The 21992-nt window shown below is 43.0% G+C and overlaps 1 protein-coding gene across 3 annotated transcripts in view; it reads right to left on the bottom strand.

Annotated features, from left to right (window-relative positions):
* Positions 1-21676, bottom strand: part of LOC119179092 (alcohol dehydrogenase [acceptor]) — a 111725-nt gene extending 90049 nt beyond the window's left edge. The window contains exons 1-4 of one of the 3 annotated variants that reach the window (XM_075869609.1): positions 21438-21675; positions 14519-14757; positions 12038-12224; positions 9624-9758 (exon numbers count right to left, since the gene is read on the bottom strand). In XM_075869609.1, the coding sequence (XP_075725724.1) occupies positions 9624-9758; positions 12038-12224; positions 14519-14757; positions 21438-21573 (697 nt within the window). In that variant the 5' untranslated portion in view covers positions 21574-21675. Of the gene's footprint in view, positions 1-9623; positions 9759-12037; positions 12225-14518; positions 14758-21437 lie in introns of all 3 variants that reach the window. The other 2 variants (XM_075869610.1, XM_075869611.1) reach the window with 2 other exon arrangements.
* Between the last annotated feature and the right edge of the window lie 316 nt (positions 21677-21992).

The following is a 21992-nucleotide window of genomic DNA, read 5'->3' as shown; positions in this document are numbered from 1 at the left end:
TCACACCTGGCGTTAGAATATACAGAGTGCTCGCGTGTTGCTAGCGTAGCGTCGCTGTGCCCAGCGTTCACGCACGTAGACACTACATTGGAGTATATTGGGCCGTTCATGATGCGCCTGCGGCAGTTTTGCTAGCTCCACGTGTACTAAATTTGGCATCACTTGACGATGACGAAGGTAAACGACACATCCAAACATGATAATCATGACGCGCAAGCCATGCACGGCATCATTTACCTCCACCTCGTATAACGTTGGGCTGATTTTAAAGTAACATATGAAGATTTCTTCTTCGTGCTTCGCATATCATCGATTCCCACTGTACGTGGGATATGCCAATTTTTTGGCGGGCCGCTTATTACTCAATCTTTTCGCCCAGCTGTGTGGGCGAAAAAAATCTGTTAACGAGGAGATGCGCATGAACTGGCTACCCACTGGCCCTTGCAAAGATCCGCGTTCGTATGTAAGGTATGCGGGCAGCTGCTGTAGAGCCAGTTTTTTTTTTTTTGGCTCGCTAAAAGCCTTATGAAGTTGTACAGTCTAGGTAGAAAATGAGTTTTGAACGCGCGGAGATATTTGGTCCACTTGGGGTTGAATGTGATGATATGCGATGGCGCGAAGATGCTGCAAGTGGCCGGTGTCGGAAGTTTTCGTAACCGATTCTGTTGAAAACAAAACAAAAACATAAGCATATTTCAACTCATTCCAGGAAGGCGTGGTGGCACGCTTCCATGTCACAAAGAACATTTTTGCTGTAGTGTAATATGTATTTTTTTTCCCCACTCGTGGCTTCTTTGTCCTGTCGCAGCGACTACCGTCTGTATATCTGGTTGGGCGTGAGCACGCAGTATTGGTTTCCTGGCGCTGACGACGCCTGTTTGCTGCTCAGAAATTTTCATCTACCTTGTTGCTTGACTTTTAGGTGACCCCTCGCTCACTCATTGCCCGCTGTTGGGAACAAAATCAATGCTCTTAACGGGCTGGTACATAAAAATCAACTGTGATGCTTACGTGTCAGCGCGCTAATTTTTTGTCTTCATTTGAGAGTCGTAGAGCTTGACTGGATTTCAGCTTTGATGAAAAAAAAAAATATGGTTCGAGAAATTTTCAGCCGGTGAGGTGCGGAGACCACCAAGTGTCGACCTTATGACCTACATTGGAGCTCTAGTATTTTTTTAATAACTTCATCTACGAGTTGTACTGTTTTCGGAATATTCTGGCTATTCGCAAAGCAAATTAAGTGAAATAGTTATAAAAACACTAGACAACGGTAACAACGTAGGTGTTGTTTCGCTCTCAGATTAGAAATAAAGATGTGTTGTATATTGTTGGATTACTTGACGTACAGTGTTCTTCACTGCGTAAAAATTTCTATTTTTGATAGTGTTATACTTCACGCGAAGGGACAGAACTTTTTTTTTCACTATTTGGCTCTCAAATCGCACATCGTACGCAATACATCTCGCCAACTAACAGATGTTTACACTCATGACTTGAATGTCACTGTGTCATTATCATGTAGTGTTCATTGTATATTTGAGTGATACAAAGCATGTGCGGCGCACAAATAGGGGCTTTTAGATTGTACGCACTGTTCTTTACGTTACCACGTTACCAGATACCAGATAGAGTCTGCGCATGTGCGTGTCTTTACGAAACGTAAACCTTTACGTATCCCGCCGGATGGGATTTTGAAGTTTACGTTTCCCGCTATATAGGCTTTACGTTTTTCGCCCTATCTCGCAAATCCACCTGCGTTCGTAAAACCTCGTGCTATCCGTATTGCCGGGACTTGAGCTATGAAGATGGAATAAGCCGAAGTGTGAGCGCCAGTAGCCATTACATTGTCTCAGCCGGATTACCAAAGCTAGAATGGCCTGGGGCTTAGACGCCGTGAACGTGCGAGCTCCAGACAAGCTGGATAGGAGGTGTCATCTAGCGGAAATATAGCGAATTAGATAATCCCAAAATTTTTATTGCATAAACATAGTGCATTGTAAGTCTCATGCAAGAACTGTGCAGTGGAAAGTAACAAAGGAGTTACTCTTTAACTTATTTTTACCTTAAAAACACTACGCATAAAACAACGTCTTCGGGACTGTCGTTGCACGAAGTGTCACAAGATGTCGACACCATCGTTGCAATAGCGTTGTTATGGTGGATAGAAGGAGAGGTGTCAGCATCGTGCCGGACGCGCCTTGAAAGGAGTCGTACTGGTATTTCATATCGCCGCTGATCGGCACGCAAGTCGCCACCGTGATCGGTAGAGAGTGCTCGCTAGCAGCTTTCTCGTGTGCTCGCAAGTCGCAACGTCTGTGCTTTGCCTAATTGGACTTGTTCGGGATCAATATTGGCCAATGTGACCGTGCCACAGTGATGGGTAAACAGCAAACACACTGCTTTGCACCTGGATGCTATGCGGGATATCGTTCGGCTCGCAAAAAAGAAAAGAAAGCGCCTCTCTTCTCTGCTCGCGCTGACGATTAACGGCGCAAGGCTTGAGAGCGTGCGATTCCTCGCTCTGACACACCACTGGATAAGAACTGCGTTATGTGCGAAGCTCATTTCGACGAAAGATTCATCGTCCGTAGCTACAGGCAATCAACGGGTTCTTAGCAGCTTCGGAAAAAGCTTTACCTATGGAGGGTGGGTTCCTGGGTGAATCAACTGCCGAAGGAGTCCGCGTCTCTTTAACCAGCACCCTTTCCATCTTGCACTATGTCACGAAAACCTTGGGCTATAAATACTTGATGACGTCTCGCCTCTGCCAAGACGCGCTTAATACCTTTTTGGAATTCTGGAGCAAATGTCGGGCTCGCATGGTCCCCCTTCACCGACACAATTTTTTATCTCTGTGCATTGCCTCAGTTTTTACAGTTTGGCACACTCACCCTCCACTGAAAGCATATCTTCTGGAATTCTGAGCAGCTTTCTATGTCCGAGCATCTTCAATAATTTAATAAAATTGCAGAATAAGCTGGATGAGCTGCCTGATGTGGGATGCCTCAATGAGGTTCATGAAATGATTGTTGCTTGAGAAGCCCTTCCTGACCACACTGATCTCAATAAACGCAAAAGTGACTCCCGGATTACTTATTACCTCAGTGGCCATGTGGTCCGGAAGATTGTGAAAAAGACGAAGTGCAAAGAATGTAGCAAGTTGTTGCTTCACTCTGAAAATTCCAGCTCGATTCCGGGAGAATGTCTTCAGTACCCGTTTGTGTTCTTAACACACCTGGTCAAAGCTATGGAAGATGCATTCAGCTATTGCTTCAGCTTCAACAAGCTGAAAAAAGACGGCATAACAGACCTTATAACTGGCCTGTCTGTGAAGAGGGTAAATATGGTTGGCTGTGAACACCACAAACTGGAAGTGACAAATCAGATAATTAGGTTCTTTACGCTGGCCAAAAAGGATTTTGTCGTTGCTGAAGGAAATGCACCCAATAAAAAAAAAAAGATATTGAGACGTATGACTTAACTGTCATAGTGTTAACTCAACGAACAAGGTTTTGTTTTATGTTATTGTGCATTACACATTTGCACATTTGTTTCTTGTGATTTTACTATTGTCTTGTTCACAATGCTTCAAATCTCCCATTAACAACTGTGATGTCACTGTCTGGCTGTTCTTCACATATGCAGAAATCATTTTTTTCGTGAACTGGTTTGTAACTGTATGTATGTTTGCAAATCAGATCTCAATGGCATGTGTGTATGTACGCCCATTGTATCATCGTATATTTACAGTTATTTTTAGTTGCCTTATTCATTTGCTTTAGGTGAGTGTCGCACATTCTGTTCTCTTCAACCTTAGTGCATATGTTGTGTTTTTTTCATGTGTTTTACTTTAGTGAAAATAAACGCTTTGCTTGAAAATTAGACCTTGATTGCGCTAGTCATAAAAATAACGGTTGCCGATATTTTTACGTGCATTGAGACTTCGCGGAGAACACTGCGGTATCAAAGTGAAAACAGAACAGACTTCGTTTTGGCGTCAAGCTAACGGAAAGTCACTTGATTCTGTTTTCTAAGCTTCGTATTTGATATAATAAGAAGTGAATTGAAAACACTCGTTTTCAGTGCCAATACACGCTCTGCAGCGCACCACCATAAATGTTACAAGTAGACTGTTATAATCCGCAGGGTACCGTGAAATATTTCCAACGAAAAACGACTGATACGCACGCGCGGGCACGAAGAGGTGGATCTCAAAAGCGACCGCAGCGCCGCCGCATATAGATAAACTCGCGCTCGTTCTCCGGCGCGCCGATGCTAACACCTCTCCTTCTAGCCACCATTGCCTTGTATTTTCACCTGTTTCCGCACACGAGAATACTGTACGCGATAAAAGAACGTCTCGTGATTTTGCTACTAGGGTGATTCGACCCTATCTAAGGTAAATCCAGTTTATATGCAGTTAGCATCACCTTTTACGCTTTGCTCAAGCATAAAGGTATACGTGGTTATATACGTACGTAAATTTTTACGTATGAGGAGCTAAAACGTTGATAGAGTTGCGTTCTGATTAGACAGAAACGCAAAAGGGTATCCGGTAACACGTTAACGTAAAGAAATATACGTACAAGCTAAAATTCTCTAATAATTGTGTTATAACGGTTATCGCACTGAGAAGTGAGAGATTCCTCGTCGATGGTAACACAGCTAAATCAACGGCAGTGACTGTCGAGTTGAACCGCTTGTGTTTGCTCGCCGACTGGCCAAATTTGATTGTCATTCCACTGGGTGTACCACTGGGCGTTCCGAATATATTATGGCAACTACCAATACTTCTAACGCAACACCAACGATACACCTTGAAAATATATTCAACCTCCAAACAGGAAATTTGGTGATGCAAGCAAAAGCGGCACAGTTGTTCTCGTTGACTTTTTCCTGACTGACTTTGCAATAAAGAGGAAAAAATTCACAATTTCACTTTGAAAACTTCCAAATTGTTCGACAACGCCACTCATCTAAGCACCTGTCCGTAGACTCTGCACCGTCTGTACAAGCCGATTGATTGATATGTGGAATTGAACGTCCGAAAACCACCATACGATTATGAGAGACGCCGCAGTTGAGGACTCCAGAAATTTTGCCCACCAGAAGTTCTTTAACTTGCGCCGAAATCTGAGCACACGCGCCTACACCATTTTCGCCTTTATTGAAAATGCAGCCGCCGCAGCCGTGATTTCATCCCGCGACCTGCGGGTCAGCAGCCCATTGCACCTTAGCCACTAGACCACCGTGGCGGAGCCCTCTGTACAAGCCAGAAGGGAAGAAAGCGCTAGTTGGCAGCCCAGTACTCCTAGCCCGATAAAACGTTGTATAATATGAAATGCTCTATAATAAAGGCATTGATTCATTCTTTGCTCTCACAGACAGCGCAGTGGTGTGAACGACGACGTGATCACAACGAAAGCGGAGACGAGGGCACGCAAAGCGGCTGCGGAACAGTAGCGCCAGCAACACCCGTAGTTGAGAGATCGCACAGCAGTGGCACAGGGGCGTCGGCAAGAGGGGACCCGGAGTGCAGAGGTCGACAAGCTGTGACCAGTAACGGCAACGACCTAGTGGAGCTTTGTGGTCCGTAAACTGTGTGTATCTTCTTCAAGTTGATGATGTAGGAAACGCAACCATGATAGTCTATGGTGATGAAGAAAGAGTATCTCTTTAGAGAATTTCAGGTCAACACACAGCTGCAACGCACACTACTCAGGGCTCCTTTTATGAAGACATGTCTGCGTTTTTTCCCCAAAGAGTTCCACGAAAAGGCATTGCTGTGTGGAAGATCCGCTTGTCACGCGTATTGCTTGTGATTTCCGCTAAACAGAAGTTATTTATTATTTTTGTGTATCTAAGTTGTAGCTGAGGGAGAACACCTACGGATATCACAAGATCATGGATATCAAAACGATACGTTGGGTTGTGTGCAATCTTGAATTATCACCGTTTGTGTGATAATTCGCTCTACTTGTTCTGAACGTTATGTGGTTTGAGACATGGCTAGGGAAAAATACTTTGTACTGTATTGTGATAGAAGATTTTCATTCAACACGTATTAAAAATACACTTGCAAGAAAGTACCGTAACAGCTGCACCTAATGCGACATTTCTAAACTGTATTTTTGAATGATTCGATATATTCGCAAATTATTTCGTGTAGGTGCCCTGAGTGGAGTAGGGAACACCAAAGCAAAAGATAGTCTGTCTGAATTTTTCATTATACGGTTTTGAGTTTTTTAAAATCCCTAGGTATCCTGGTATAAGGTTTTCTTGGTATCTCAACGTTTTGGCCCTTCCTGGTGAAATTGCATCAGTTTAAAAACAAATCAAGGCTTGTTTTAACTGCTTAGCGGAAAAGCCGTTTAGAACCTTCGTCGAGAGTGGTTTTCGCTTGTTTATTTTCTAATTGACGGGATGTCGCAGTTAAGCTCACCGACCGGTTATATAATTGCAATATAACCAAAAGAACTTCAATAAAAAGCCGCCAATCGATTGCGCAAACAGCGGTGTGCAGCTTTACCATGTCCAATGAAGAGTTCATGCTCTACAAAATCACCGGTGTGTAGCAGCAACATTGCTGGCCGCGTTGTTTTTGTGACGCAATCTGCACAAGTACTGCACAGCCAGTTTATTTCGCGCTGTTTTAGTAGTTAATCAAATAAATCAAACTTAACAAGTTCAATAAATTTTCCTTCAAAAATAGAACATGTGCACCCCAGGTGTTCCTCAGACCTACTGTATTGTCTATGAAGAAACCGGTATTCACGCTGGTAGCAACAAAACTGTCTTTTGGGTCAACTGCTTTGTTTCCAGAAATTCATGCAACTCAACGTAAAAGCAAAGCGCGCAGTAAATGTCATCGATCGTTGGTTATCTGATCATCTCCCAAGTGAGTCCTGTTTTAAACATCATTGATCCCACCTTCCAGAGTTATCACAGGTGCGCACTCTTGATAGAGTATGCACGTCATGCGCTCAATTTTCGCAGAGCAATCTGACACAACCTCGAAAGTTCCTGAACATTGTGGAGGGGTATGCGTCGAACGCTGCAATTACTTCTCAATAAGTAATAATGAAAAAGTAGGGAGACGCGGAAGAGAAAACTAATATAACTGAAATAGAAAACTGGTTCTGTATAAACATTCATATAGCAAACACGTATGAAACAATACAGTCTGCGCTCCTAATAGCTTAAGTATTGTGAATTTACCTGTTATCTTTTAAAAATAGACAACAACGAAAAATTCAGAAGCTGTAAGAAAGATTGCCTGAAAAGGCTGGATGGCCGTCTCATGAGAAAAACGAACGATTTGGTATGACGACGTTTCTGAAATCCTCTTAAGATCTTCACGTGGCTCTTTTCTTTTACTATAATACAAACATGACTTAGTGATTTACCAAGCTGTAATTACAATTTTTGGCAGTGTATATCAATGCAACCTCACGTAAAGACATATTTATTTCTCAAACCACCTTCGCAGAAGAGTAAAACTTTAGTGAATACAAATGTGTGAGCAGTAGCAGAATTAAAGCAAAAGCTGAAACTAAAGACAAAACAGAAAGCTCATATTGGCTGCACTTCAGGACAGAAATATTGCAGTCATTAGAACCGAAAAAAACACAGTTCACAACCCAGGTTGATCTATGAATTCAATAGAACATCTAGAAAAAATACCTGTTCTAACAATATTTTGATTTCAAGAACTCTTTGAATAAAATAGCAGAAAGAAATAGGTATAGTTGCCAAGATTTTGTCTGATAGGTAAACGCTCGTTTTAATACATATACCATGAGTAACGACTGTTTTATGGTGTATATTTTATTTGTGCCAATGAGAATGTTTAGTTCTAACTTACATCCACATGATCCTTCGAAACACCTATGTGTGAAAGCCATGGGATGCAAAGGAACGCCGCACTACAGATTATGTGCCGAAGTACTATGCTGCAGAGTGTAATTACAAATTTTATGATCATCGTCATACGCATTGTGGTGTGCGGCCACGTTAAGCGGCTAAGGGTGTCATGGCACTGAAAGAACTAAAACGGGAAAACTTCAAGACAACAGAATGCACGTGGGCAAGCGTGTGAACGTCTACGTTTGTGCGCTTGTTCCGGGAGAAAATGCTTTAGTGCTGTCATGTTGCTGCACTCCACCTAAAAAGAGTTCGCACACCTCATCGGCTGCCATCATTAGTTGAGTAAAGACCGAAATATGCCATTGCCTTTAGTTATATTCAGGTGTCATTATGGCACCACTACAGTTTTGAAAAGCGAAGTTTGGGCAGCTATTACAGTTACGCAAGATAGTGTTGCGATATAAGTACCTTGTACCTTAAGATGAAAGATGCATTAGTACAAGATACAAAAGCAGTATCTAAGATAAAATCTAAGATACATGTAACTGATACTGCCCAGCCCTGGTTCGAGAGTGTCAATAACATCCATTATTTCCGAGGAGCAGCTTAGAACGGCATAAACATAGGCATTATGCTACGAGTGGCTCATTAGAGGCCCAACATCTTCCCAGTCCGCAGCCATAATTATCGGTCTGAACAGCAATGTCAACAATATGTGGCAACAAGAAGTTGCACCTGCCGCCTTTCAGATGCACAGTGCGCGTATAGCGAGCTGGCAGTATAGCCGTTGAATGCCTTCCAAGAAAAGGCAGACGTGTGAGAGCGAGCTAAAACGTTGGGTAGGCCGATGAGATTAGCAAGTTTGCAGGTATAACGTGGAAGTAGAAACGCCTCTTTTTGTACAACACTATTATGGGGTCCATTGAGAAGTGATACTAGACTAGTGGTTGAGAACACGATGAGAAAAGGGTCCTAATATGCTATAACGGAGCAGAAATGTGGAGGACTACAAATAGGGTTCAACTGAAGTTAAAAACGACGCAGCAAGCAACGGAAAGGAAAACGATAACTGTTAGCCTAAGGGTCAAGTAGAGAGCAGAGGGTACCAGGAAACAAACGAGTGTTAAAAACATCATAGTCGAAATCAACAAGAAGAAATGGTCATGGCCTGAGCACGTAGTGGGAAGGTAGGAAACCGCTGGTCATAAGGCTGCACTGACTGGATTTCAAACGAAGGCAATCGGATGAGGGGAAGACAGAAAGATAGGTGGGCAGATGAGATTAGAAAGTTTGCTAGTATAAAGTGACAGGAGCAAAGAAAGGGCCGAGTTGACTGGCGGGAAATGGGAGAGGCCATTATCCTGCAGTGAACGTAGTCAGGCTGATGACGATACTATGACGTTTACTACTGAAAGCGAAGCTCGAGCGGCAGCTAAATTGTTGTTCACGGGAAAACAGAACTGTTAAATCAAATAGAGGGGTGTACATGGAGCCGCCGTTTACATTACCTATTTCCTTTCTCGTTTTATATCCGGACCTTACCACCCACTCATAATGGTAAAGTTTCACGCGGCAGCTATGACAAGCGTGGTCAGGAGAATCGTTGAAACGACCGCATTCCGTTTCACATTTCCTGGCAGCACGCATGCGAAAGCGGTCACCGCATGTGACTACTGCGTCTTTTATACACATGTAGAGACTAATAAAAGAGGTATATTCACTTTGCCACCACAATCAGTCAAGTAAGGCGAGCTCACCCGCTTGAGTTCTTCCATTGTAGTCAGTAGTAGGGTAACCAAGCTCCTCGCAGGCTTCTAAGAATACTTTGCTGAGATGAGTCTCTATACCGGCATACGTTACAGGCATCTCCCCAGAAGTACCACGATACGCTTCTGCGTTTCAAATGAAGAACGGGTTTTGAGTTTGATTTTTACACTACATGATAAACATGTTTTAATACTACTTGATGAAAATGCTTGAGGAGCAATTGAAGCAGCAATATTGCGAAAGTATTGCGACAAAATTGGTAGAAACAGCGCTCTGACTCGTATTGCAGCGTAATTTTGCAATGTACCTCTCCAATTAAATACGGCTTTTGAATTGTTGTGTAACATTGCTCTTCTGTAAGTCATGCCAAAAAATTCAAAGCTACAGTTTTATTTTAAGGGAGGAAACATCTTTTTCCAAGTGAACAACTACAATGTAGTATAAAGCTGGCCTTCCATGCCTTCACTGCTTAGCACGTCACCGAGCGGTTCCAGCAGGGGCTTACCGGCAGCCAATAATTCCTATCATAGAGCTGCTTGTCAATTGTTTTGGCAGTACTGCTGTTTAGGACATCAAAACGGGGCAATGATGATTTCCTGAGGGTACATTATGTTCTCACTTGTGGACAATTAAAGTACAAACTATATTGAAACACTTCTTTGTGCCAAAGTCTGAATTATAGTTCAGGCGATCGCCTGCAATACAGCATTCAGCCGTTTTGTTCGAATTTTGATAATGCCCATGCTTTCAAAAAAATATGACAATAAAGTATAGTTCATCTATAAGCTGTTTTTTATAATTTTTCAGGTATAGACCAATGCATCATCGCTTACTACTGTAAGCACCATTAATTAATTTATTTGCGGTGTATACGGTCGAGATGATTCGATATCGTGACCAAAAATTACACTTGAATCACCATTGCTTCAGATCACCTAAACTTCTCATTCATGTTTCCTAAATGGTCCTGAGTTGCCTAAAACGTTTAAAATACGTCAGCATTAAAAGACGGGCTTTCTTAAAAACATTTTCCGCCCCTTCGGACTATAATAAAATAGGAAAGTGAGAATGTTAGAATGCCTGCAGAAATCGTGGCTGAATTATATTTTATGGTCACAAAATTGATTCATCAATAACGTGTCTAGGATACATAATTTCATCATGCATACTAGTGGTAAACTATCACACTATAGAGAGACCATATATATATATATATATATATATATATATATATATATATATATATATATATATATATATATATATATATATATATATATATATATATATATATATATGTATGGGATATGGCACAACGGGAGCGTTGTCAACAAGGATAAATATATTTGTCTCCCAACAGTTTCGGGGGGGTCCTGCCTTCATCAGGGGATGAGTTATCCATATCCCATACCTTCAAGAAGACTAACTGGACCATTGAATTATTACTCCCACTAAATATATATATATATATATATATATATATATATATATATATATATATATATATGATGAAATAGATGATCAGAGTTTCTTCCGGATACCGTAATAAAAGTTATAAACTTCGAGAATAGTGCATTATAGGAAACAAAACAATAAAAAAATTTTTTAATCCTAACAGTTTCGGCTGGTGGACCAGCTTTCTTCGGAGGATCTAAGTGAAATGGTACAAGTTCCCATAGCAGAGTGTCACTCTCACAGTTTGAAGACCCTCAAAAAAAAACCCTCGTTCGCCCGTTTGTCTCGGGTTTTTTTTTTTTTTTTTGAGTTGAGGGTCTTCAAACTGTGAGGGTGACCCTCTGCTACGGGAACTTGTACCATTTCACTTAGATCCTCTGAAGAAGGCTGGTCCACCAGCCGAAACTGTTAGGATTAAATAAATATTTTATTGTTTTGTTTCCTATACTGCACTATTCTCGAAGTTATATATATACATATATATATTTCTTTCAAGATCCTAAACACTGATAATGACCTTAGACTTCGTGTGCAATAATATATTTGCAATACTTTTTTTATATTTGCTTATAATCCTAGTTTTACAATTCCTCTTTCTTGTGTCTAATTATTAAGATGAAGAAACTAAGTGATGCACTAGCATAAATGACAATCAATATTTAGTGCACTTTAGTATTATCAAACAGCAATGCTATAACTATTCTTGTGGTACTTTTGTTGTAAAAGTTATAAACTGGTCCATCTGACTTGTAAAGGCAGTTCTGACCTACTTATGCTGTTCATGAAATGTTTTAATTAGTGAACCTATCCACCTATCAGCGCAGTGTCGCCTCTTCCTCTGTATTTACTAGATTATTATTCGAAGCTTTCTATTGGCCGGTATGACGCCGTAGCTTTGTTCATTTACAAGAGCCAAACACGAGTAACGGTTCAACACAAAGGCACTCACGATCATGACCTGGCACCGTAGACTCTTCAATCTTTTTGAAGTGCGGCAATACGTCATTGTAAGACCAGTTGTGTGCTCCATAAAAGCGTTCCCAAATGTCGTAGTCAAGGTCATTTCCACGAACAAACAGCATGAAGTTCATGGCACTTGATCCTCCCATCACCTTACCGCGGGCCCATGGGCAACTCTGGAAATACAGAAAAATCGTTTTTTGCGCTTCCCGTAGGAAAAGTATAAAAAAAACAGCATGAGAAATATTTTAATCTGGAGAAATGGTGCGGGTGTCTTCATCCATTAACATGGTCACTACACAGGCAAGAAATAAAGGTAACGCCACACGCAAACGACTTTTGCAACTGAATTTGCAGAGGGATTTTCAGTGTTTGTTTGAAAAAAATTTTAAGAAGTGAACAAAATTGAAGTATGTCTAGATGTTTATTCTATAGCAATAATTCAGTTTTGTTCACTTCGTTCCTCCCAGCTTCGCGATGTGCCGACAGCCAGTGACGCGAGTGCGGCACGGACGTGTGACAGAGTTGTACGGCTTAGAATTTAGCCTGGTCTGTAACGTGACGGCTTCGTTGTAGTACTGCCCAAGACCTTTTGTCAACGTCGGGCTAAAACCAACCACTCATAATGCTGAAGCCTTAAGCGAATCGATTCGGCGAGAAGGCCGTTTTACTAAGTACGTGTTGACGCTCTCCCTTTTTTTACGTCGGTTGTGGCATATAGGGGTGCATCTCAATAAAACATAATTACGCCATTTATAGAGCAATTACAGGGGCCCCTGTTCATCTCATCTCGCCGAATTCCTGCCATTCAAAATTAGCCGGCATTGGAAGCCCCCTGGTAGCTTTTCGCTCAGCGAGGCCGCTTTCTTTCCAACCATAATAAAGAACTCCTATGCTCCTGCTCAACTGGACAAGGTTTGATTGATTGATTTGTGCGTTTTAACGTCCCAAAACCGCGATATGATTATGAGAGACGCCGTAGTAGAGGGCTCCGGAAATTTCGGCTCCTGGGGTTTTTTAACGTGCACCCAAATCCGAGCACACGGGCCTACATTTGCGCCTTCATTGGAAATGCAGCCGCCGCTGCCGGGATTCGAGCCCGCGACCTGCGGGTCAGCAGCCGAGTACCTTAGCCACTAGACCACAGTGGCGGGGCCTAAACAAGCTTTCGAATGCTAATAATTTGCAAATAAACAGGACAACAAAGCCTTTGAGTCGAATCCCTCTCGACATGTTGCATTATGTCTGCTCCAACCAGCTTGTAACATTTGCCTATAAGTCATATCGAACCTACATGGCTAGGTTTCCTTCGTTTTGTTTTTCTGCCATAATCTCTTCTCGGCACCATCCAGCCAACCAGATTTAGTTACACGTTGGAGTATTATCAGGATGTCATACCGAATCCCGAGTAGGTGCGTGAAGTTCGTCGACCAGTTTGAGGTAACTCGTGGGTCTATCACGAGCACAATTATTACGCTCGCCATCATGGCATCTACTACGCACCCGGTAGCCTTGTTCTGCTTTCGGAGAGGCCCTTACAGCATGTCATCCCAACTAAGCGACCTCAGCAACGAAAGCTTCCCTAGTAACCCCAGCGTGTACACCCACGTACAGACGTTGTGATTTTACGCGCCTGAAACAAGATCGTACATCTTCACCTTGATAACCACAGGGTTGATGCGTGAGCCACCGAGAAAAGATGCGACGGGGTGAAGAGGTTGATAGAAAAAGCGGGAAAGGTGATGGTTTTGACCTTCGCGTGTATTATGCCCCTTAGTCAGCCGCTGCGCATAGTGCAAACATATTCTCCCCATAAAATATTTGTTTGAGACAATAATGTGATTCGAAAGTATTTTGGGCTTTGTGGAGTTTCTAACGTCCGCCAGTGTATAGGTGTACGGGTGCATTTTTGCACTTTCTGTTTAGAAAAATGCGGCTGCTTTGGAGGCAAGTATAAACCATTTTCGCAAGCCTTGCAGCTTATTCCTTGAAGCACAAAGTCTTAATGGCTGTCGTAACATTGTATATAAGAAGCACGAAATGGTTGTCTTCGAAAGTGTACTGATTATCGAAAGGCCTTCGACGTATACACGTTGGGTAAGCAATTGAGAGCGCTTTTGGTCTCTCTCGGCCTCGACTGAAACGCAGCATCGGCGTCAGAGATGTTCACTTGGTTGCCGTATTTTTGTGTGCACGCGCGCGTGACTACGCCTCAGCCTATAAATGGTTACGCATCTATCAATTGGCCCGACCCGTTCTTGGAGTTACCGGTGGCCACTGAATAGCGCCAATTTGTTCTAAATATATTGTCTTCACGATATGAATTAGGAACACTTTTTTGCTAGGTGCACCAAGCAACTCGAGTGATTGCAATACAGTGTATTTTTAACCAAAGCATAGATAAAGGAGACTTCTGATATGTGAACCTATTAAGAACCTTGTAATAGGTCCACATTTTTTTGCCACATACCTGGTTCACCATTGAGAGGCAGGCGTTCTGCTGACTTTCAGTGGGATATTGCCAGTCAATTTCACTGTTGATAAGCAGTGGTGCATACAATGGAACTTGTGTACCGATCTCCACTAGCGGGAACTCTGTAAATGGCACAAAGTCTTTCTCCAAGCCTCCAGCCTCGATCAGAAGCACCGTTCTGCTTGAGTCAGCCGAAAGGCGGTTGGCTAGTACACAACCCGCCGAGCCTCCACCTACTGCGAGACGTCGAGTGTGTTAGTACATAAAAGGAAATAGGAGTTTAAGCCAACAGCATTCATTGCTGTATCAGAAAATACATCCCGTCTCGAACAGAGAAAGCACCACGAAGCGCCGCCGTGCGTATCCATATTAGCTCTAGGTTATTCGAGTCCAGTCGTGGTTTTCTCGTAGTTATGGCATTCCTCTGCCGACCCTCAATTCGCGGGATCTATTCCCGGCCAACATGGCCACATTATGTGTGAAGGCGGAAGTGTTGAAGGCCCGTGTATGCCGATTAGGTGCACTTTAACAAACTCTCCAGTTTATCAAACCTACCAGAGCTATGCATTGTGACATCTACCATAATCATTGATTTCAGGCGTTAAACTGCAACAAGTATTATCATCAGGTCATTCGAGTCGATAGATGCGCGTCTGATAAACTTCAGAATGGTCGCATCAGAATGACGTTTAGAGAGGCCATTACGTGACCTTTATGTTTCAAATTTAGCAAGGTTGCATAAATATTTGTGTGATCGTTGTTTTCATTTTCTTCCTTCTTATTTGTTCAGCACAATCACTTTTTAGGACATGTTTTCTAAATGTGTGCCTAAGTGCAACTTCAACTTCTTTTTAACGCGTCATTGCGAGAATCATATGTTTTTAGTTTTCGCTATGGCCATGAACACGATGAAGCATATAATGCGTGGGACAGCTATTATTGATTGGTTGATTAATATGCGAGGATTAACTTCTCAAGGCTACCATATGATTATGAGAAACACCGTATGTAGTGGAGGGCTCCGGAAATTTTGCCCACCTGGGGTTCTTTAACATGCACCGAAATCTGAGCACACGGGCATACAACATTTCCGCCTCCATCGGAAATACAGCTGCCGAGGCCAGAATTTGATCCCGCGACCTGCGGGTCAGCAGCCGAGTATCTTAGCCACTAGACCACCGCGGCGGGGCTGGGCAGCAATCAACACGGACGTTAATGTGATTGAGTAGGCACTAGACTAGACGAGGTTTCGTACAGGTAATCCACAACAAGGATAAAAATGGAACAATTTGTTGCTTCTCAAAGTTAACTCATCAGCAGACTTCAGAGCTATTGAGTGAATAGGCAGAAGTTGGATATAAAAAAGATTACACTATTCAGGCTTTATGGAACTGAGGAACAGGTATTGCATGTTGGCAAGGTAAACAAGCAAAAGATCAGGTTCAATGCATGAGTTAAGCTATGAATACGCTAGCAACAATGTGTGGCGGCAGGTATGGGCTACGCCAGCTTGATGACGCCAGCTTGATGAAGTGCATAACTTCATTGAAATCATAAAAAATGCGTCCTGGCACGCAGATAAAGTGCCTTATACTAAAATATTCACCATACAAATTTGTGTAGGTGAACACTTTTTGCATGGAACATGTAAGAAAAGCACGATCGAATGTTCACAAGTTCATTAATGTGAAATATTCAGTGAACCGACAATCGTACGAGTGAGAGTTCCCAATATGGCTTTTGTGTAACTGCTTCATTGGACATTGATGCCACAGCGGCATCCTTTATTTGGAAAAATTCATATTTCATGTGGTGTTTTTGGAGAAATGCTTTAACCTTTGGGAGGTTCTGCCAATAACATCTAATGGATTTTAACATAGTGCCCCAAAAGTATTTCTTGGTACTGCAGCATTGCACCCATCATCTAACCTTCAGCACTGACTTTCTTAAATAGTGTCGCCCTTATGTACAATGTGCAACAGGAGAACTTCCTGCCAGTGGTGTAACTGTTTCTGCTCTAGTTGATACCGCCCGCGGAAAATGCGCTTAGCAGTTCTGGCGAACTGACAGCACCGCCATGCTCGATGATGTCAGTTGCCACATTTGCTACAGTCTCTGCTGCGTTCTCCGCCAATAAACCTTTCCTGGTTCAGTGTGCTAAGAAAGCCACATTAGTGTGGCGCCGGCGCGTCGCTGTGTCGCTGAGTGACTACATCTGAAGGGGTAAACAATCTGGTATACCTCGCTCCAGACGACGCGTATCTCAACTGCCGTTTCAAGACGATAGTTATAGCGCGAGAACAAAACGACGACACAGAGACAAGAAGGACACGAAACACTTGTCTCTGTGTCGTCGTTTTGTTCTCGCGCTATAACTATCGTCATGCCATACCAACTAGCCCAAGCTGCCACACTTCTAAATGCCGTTTCAAGCATGAAACCGAGATAGTGCAGTGAAATGTATCGCATATGTTGGAGACCAATTTTATGAATCTGCCTATGAATATTGATTGGATTAACTAAAAGCAATGAACTAAAATTGGAATGTGACAACATTTGTGAATAAATTCTCTAGCAAAGAGCTAGCGCCGCGAGCAGCACAAGACCAGCTGAAGTTAAAAATGCGCAGCAATAAAAAACAGAAAAACCATTGATTTCTATGGCACATACATTGCAATGAAGAAAACTGAATTTTCTAGCCTCCTATTTAGGTCTACGTCCTTCATTGAAGGTTTGGTACACCTAAGGGTAGCAGAAACCTACGCAGCTGTTCACTTTGTTGATGCTTCTGCTGCTGAGGATTATTAAATAAGTATAAGTGCTTTGTGATAGGTTGGCCACTCGTTACTCAATTCAAGTTTTTTGACACCTAGCGCAAGGCTACGTTTCAGCGATGCAATGTATAATGCGTTAGGCAAACTCTTTCGACTCCATAACATTCATGTAGAGCTTTCAAAGACGATAGTCCTTCTTGGAGACCTTCGACAAAAAAAATTTCGTCTGTCTGTGTCTGTCTCTCTGTGTCTGTCTCTCTGTGTCTGTCTCTCTGTGTCTGTCTCTCTGTGTCTGTCTCTCTGTGTCTGTCTCTCTGTGTCTTTCTGTCTGTGTCTTTCTGTCTGTGTCTTTCTGTCTGTGTCTTTCTGTCTGTGTCTTTCTGTCTGTGTCTTTCTGTCTGTGTCTGTCCGTCTGTGTGTCTGCTTCTGTCTGTCTGTGTCTGTCTGTGTCTGTCTGTGTCTGTCTGTGTCTGCCTGTGTCTGTCTGTGTCTGTACATTTGTCTGTACATTTGTCTGTACATTTGTGTGTACATTTGTCTGTTTATCAGGTCTTAACGATACTCCGAACGGCACCTAACAATACCCGAAACGGCCGACCCCATCCGCAGCGCCCACTAATAATGCTCGAGATTCAGCGCTCATACTTGTGTAATTCTCAATTAAAAAGCAAATATTGCGCATATCTTAGGCACCATAACAGCACGTCAATATTCTGTACGTGTTTTACTAGAACAGGCATACACAAGCAATTCTAAGGACCGTACCGTTTATCACGCTGTGCTGACAAATGCAATGCTTGCACAAAAAGGCAAGTGTTTTCATCGCTTTGCTAAGATGACCTGGCGGTGGCTCGTACCTGTCGCCTTGCTTTTTACACCTTATGGCCTTCAAGACGGGAGCGCACTCCGCGTGCTTCGATTTTCAATATAACTGGCAGATAGCGCTCGATTCTCACTTGCAACGTGACTTGATACGCTCATTCGCCTCCGCGTCACGCTCGAGGCACTAACGCAGCGCCTCCAGAATAGCATTCACCGATTCTTTTTGCGATAGATAAAATGAACGATTTCTTCACTCTCTCCAGACGCAAGACTATTGACTTTGGACGACATTTGGAGTGTAACATGCCGATACGGGGCCATTTTTTTTCTAAAGCATTTTCAACAATTACTCTATATCTGGGTTGGAATGCCTGTTTGCCTGGCAGACGGTGTGGGTTGAATGCTCACTTTGAGCCGAAAATTTTTATGATTCAGTTTTCATCTTTCTCAATCTCTTAGGCACGCAGATGATTTTTCGCTCGCAATCTACGCTGCCCACACTGACGCCAGAATTTCTGTGAAACGAGCTCTTTAACACCATCATTTTAAAATTAGCTATCTTTATGACCAGATCTTCTTCACTGAATATCTCATTAGGCTCAACACCTCTTCGCTTCCGGGGACCTATTTAGTACTGCCACATCACAGAATTTATTCGGAAACAACTCTGCAAAAAAGTGAGCAAATGCTTTTCGAAGCTCTGGTTTGTAAAATAAGATATGCAACCGTTTTAAATAGCGTGAAGCTAGCGTGCAATACCATCGCCCTCTTCCCCCTTCCCCGCCCAGGCCATTGGCTGTAGTGAACATAATCGGGTTACAGATCGAATTGAGAATCATATGTTTACCGCAAAACGATACATGTAATCAACTACTTCACGTTCAGCGAATAAACGCGCGGCTGCGAGCGCGAAAAAAATGCGCATGTGCATCACGAGGTCTCCCCATAACTGACGCCCAATTGACGAATGGCGGGCTGATGCTATTTCAACTAATTTTGGCCGCATACCACTTGCCCACAGTTACTTTACAAGCCACTAAGAGTCGATACGGAGGATTGGTAGTGGTTTGTTTCTGAAACACTGAAGAGCAAGCGAAAAATAGGAATGAAGGAGGCAAATGTCGCTTCTATGCGAGACCTATGTCTCATTCTGCGACTACTCTCCTGCGCTAACCACCACACAGCGGACACTTGCATACAGCCCGATATTTTTTAGTAGCCATGATATCCACCCTTCATGCTCGCAGACGAGGTAAGTGACATCCCGTAGCCAAACAGACAACGTAGCTTTTGCAAACTCCCACACGCACACACACACACACACCAATTAGGTTACAAAGACGGAGGCGTGTGCTTGAGTACTACTGCAGGTAAAAGCAGCGTTGCAAAGTTTAGGACAGAAAAAAATTTGACTACACATAAAAAGCGCTTCTAACCGCTCAATCAAGTGAAAAAAAAGAAACCTAAAGTGGGAGGGGGCTGACATAAAAAAAAGGGCACTAAAGGCGAGCCAAACATTATCTTACCGGGGTGCTTGCTGTGCAGTCCACTTTTTCCTGTCCTCAACTTTGTAGCGCTGCTTTCACCTACAGTACGTTCCAACCAGCCAACACAATTTTAACGTATGGTGTAGTCGCGCAAATTAGCCGGGGACACAGAGGACAAGAAAACACGACACTCACTACTCTTTTTCTTGTCCTCTGGGTGCCAGTCGAATTGGTGCTACTACACCATATGTTAAAATGATATCTTACCAACTAGACCAGCTCTCAAACCTACTGAACTTCATTTCTACAACAACGGGCCCTTTTATATGTTCTAACAACTTCAATCAGAATGAGCCGAGCTGCCTTGCCACAGTCCTAGGAGTGTGTGTTTGCAAGGCAAAGGTGGCATCCTGGAATGCCAGATACAACGTAGTGAGTGTCGTGATTTCTTGTCCTCCATGTTCCCGCAGAATTCGCGCTACTACACCGAATGTTAAATGATATTTTACCAACTATCCCACCTCTCAATCCTACTTAGCCAGCACAAGCGTTTCTGTGTGTACTACGCCTCAGATTAAAGGGCGGTGCGCAGCCATGCACCACCCCGCAGAAGAATAATACTATCGGTCCGCTCACAGTGGAAAAGCTGTGAAAGCTTTACGCTCTGTGTTTTAATTCTTTCAGCACTGCATTTTTTTTGTTTTGGTCGGATACAATTTTCGTGCGGGTTCTCCTTGTAGTTGGGGCCTCAAAATACCATAAACAAAAAATTGGGCCAGTGGCACAAGCACTTTTGGATTAAATAACGTGGCATCAAATGTCATCGGGGCACAGTGATTAAAAATGCAAAAAATGGCTTATTTTTTTCTGCTATTCATTTGTGTACACAAAATGGGAACCAGAGTTTTACGTGTCATCCGAATACTAATAGAAACAGCGTCGTTACAACGCGCCGAAAGCCGTGCTTGTCCTCCTAAACTTACGCGCCTCGACTTCACCGAAGGCTTCGCTTACGCTTCTTTGTGGCTGCTACCTACACAATCGTGCCGCAATATTAATGTCAATTACAGTTGGGATCATTGAAGAACTATTCCCTCAAGAATGAGCAGTACTAGTTTTGTTTCCGAGATGCTCGGGGAAATGTGCGGTGGTTTCCATTGACAGCGCCAGGGCTGAAAAGGTTGCCTCAGCTTTAGTTTTGCCCATAGTGGTGACACGACGGCTTGTGCGAATCGGCACTGCTTAATCGGATATGTTTGCTCGAGAGTGAAGACAATTCTGGTGTAATGACTTATTTTAGCCTAATATCACTGTTTAGAACGAGGAATGCAAGGCAGCACGAAATAAAATCCGCGCGGATGATGTCGGGAGGGGGGGGGGGACCGAGCGGGGGGGCGTGTCGATTACTTGTAAGCTTGCGTATGCACGGTACGGGTGTGTTTCTCAGAACGCAGAGGACGTTAGTAGAATTTCACGAACGGCTCTCCGCGTTACTGCTGCAGCGCTTTGAAACACAGGCACTAATTAAGTGTTAGGTGAAACGAATGTCATAATTAATTAGCTAAGGAAAGGCAGCTCAAGAAAAAAAAAGAGCGAGGACGCAAGAACGTAGCGCACAAGACTAGAACGTAGCGCACAAGGGTGTTCAACTCAGAACTGATCAGATGCAACTTCAGCAATAGTCTTGTTCACTGTGTTCCTGCGCCCTCGTTCTTTCTTTTTGTGTGTGTGCTGCCTTTTCCCAGCTAAGCATGTACCAAATTGCCCAACTCATAATTTTTATCCCGCAATGAATTCTTCGTCAAAGCCAAAGAACAACACAACCTCACTTACCGATCACGTAGTCGTAATGCGTATAAAGAATGCGCTTGTCCCCTTCCGCCTGTGTTGATTTCATGGGGAAGAATACTGGTGCTACAAGACCATAGAATGCTGCGAACAAGTAATACTGAAAGAGAAAGTAAATCATAGCTTCCAAATGCTCTGCTGCGAGACAGCAAGTGAACAGCAGCTTGCAAACGGGATAACTGCTTGTGAGTGCACCGCCGAATTCGGTCACGTGGCCGGTGATTGTCACGGACGACTGACCTGGCCTTCCGCTATCAATATTGCTGTTTGACATGCGCATTTCTGTGCTAACGCATCAGAGACACCTCAGGGCACTTACTCTGATCACAGCAGGAAAGATGTTTCCACATGAGTACGTTACCTTGCATTGCGTATAAACTCAACAAAAGGAACGGTGTACAATTTGTATCCTTTATTTTTTGAGCAAGTCCACTTTAACTGAAACATAAGAAATTGTGGTTTTCTGCTACTGACAATAAAGTAAAGCCTGCCGTAATAATTTTTGTCAGTGTGGTAATGTAAACAAAATAGCTCAAATGA

The sequence above is a fragment of the Rhipicephalus microplus genome, chromosome 7 (assembly GCF_043290135.1).
Source record: "Rhipicephalus microplus isolate Deutch F79 chromosome 7, USDA_Rmic, whole genome shotgun sequence".
Classification (NCBI taxonomy): domain Eukaryota; kingdom Metazoa; phylum Arthropoda; class Arachnida; order Ixodida; family Ixodidae; genus Rhipicephalus; species Rhipicephalus microplus.
The sequence above is the reverse complement of the archived record's forward strand: the minus strand, read 5'-3'. Positions and strand labels throughout refer to the sequence as shown.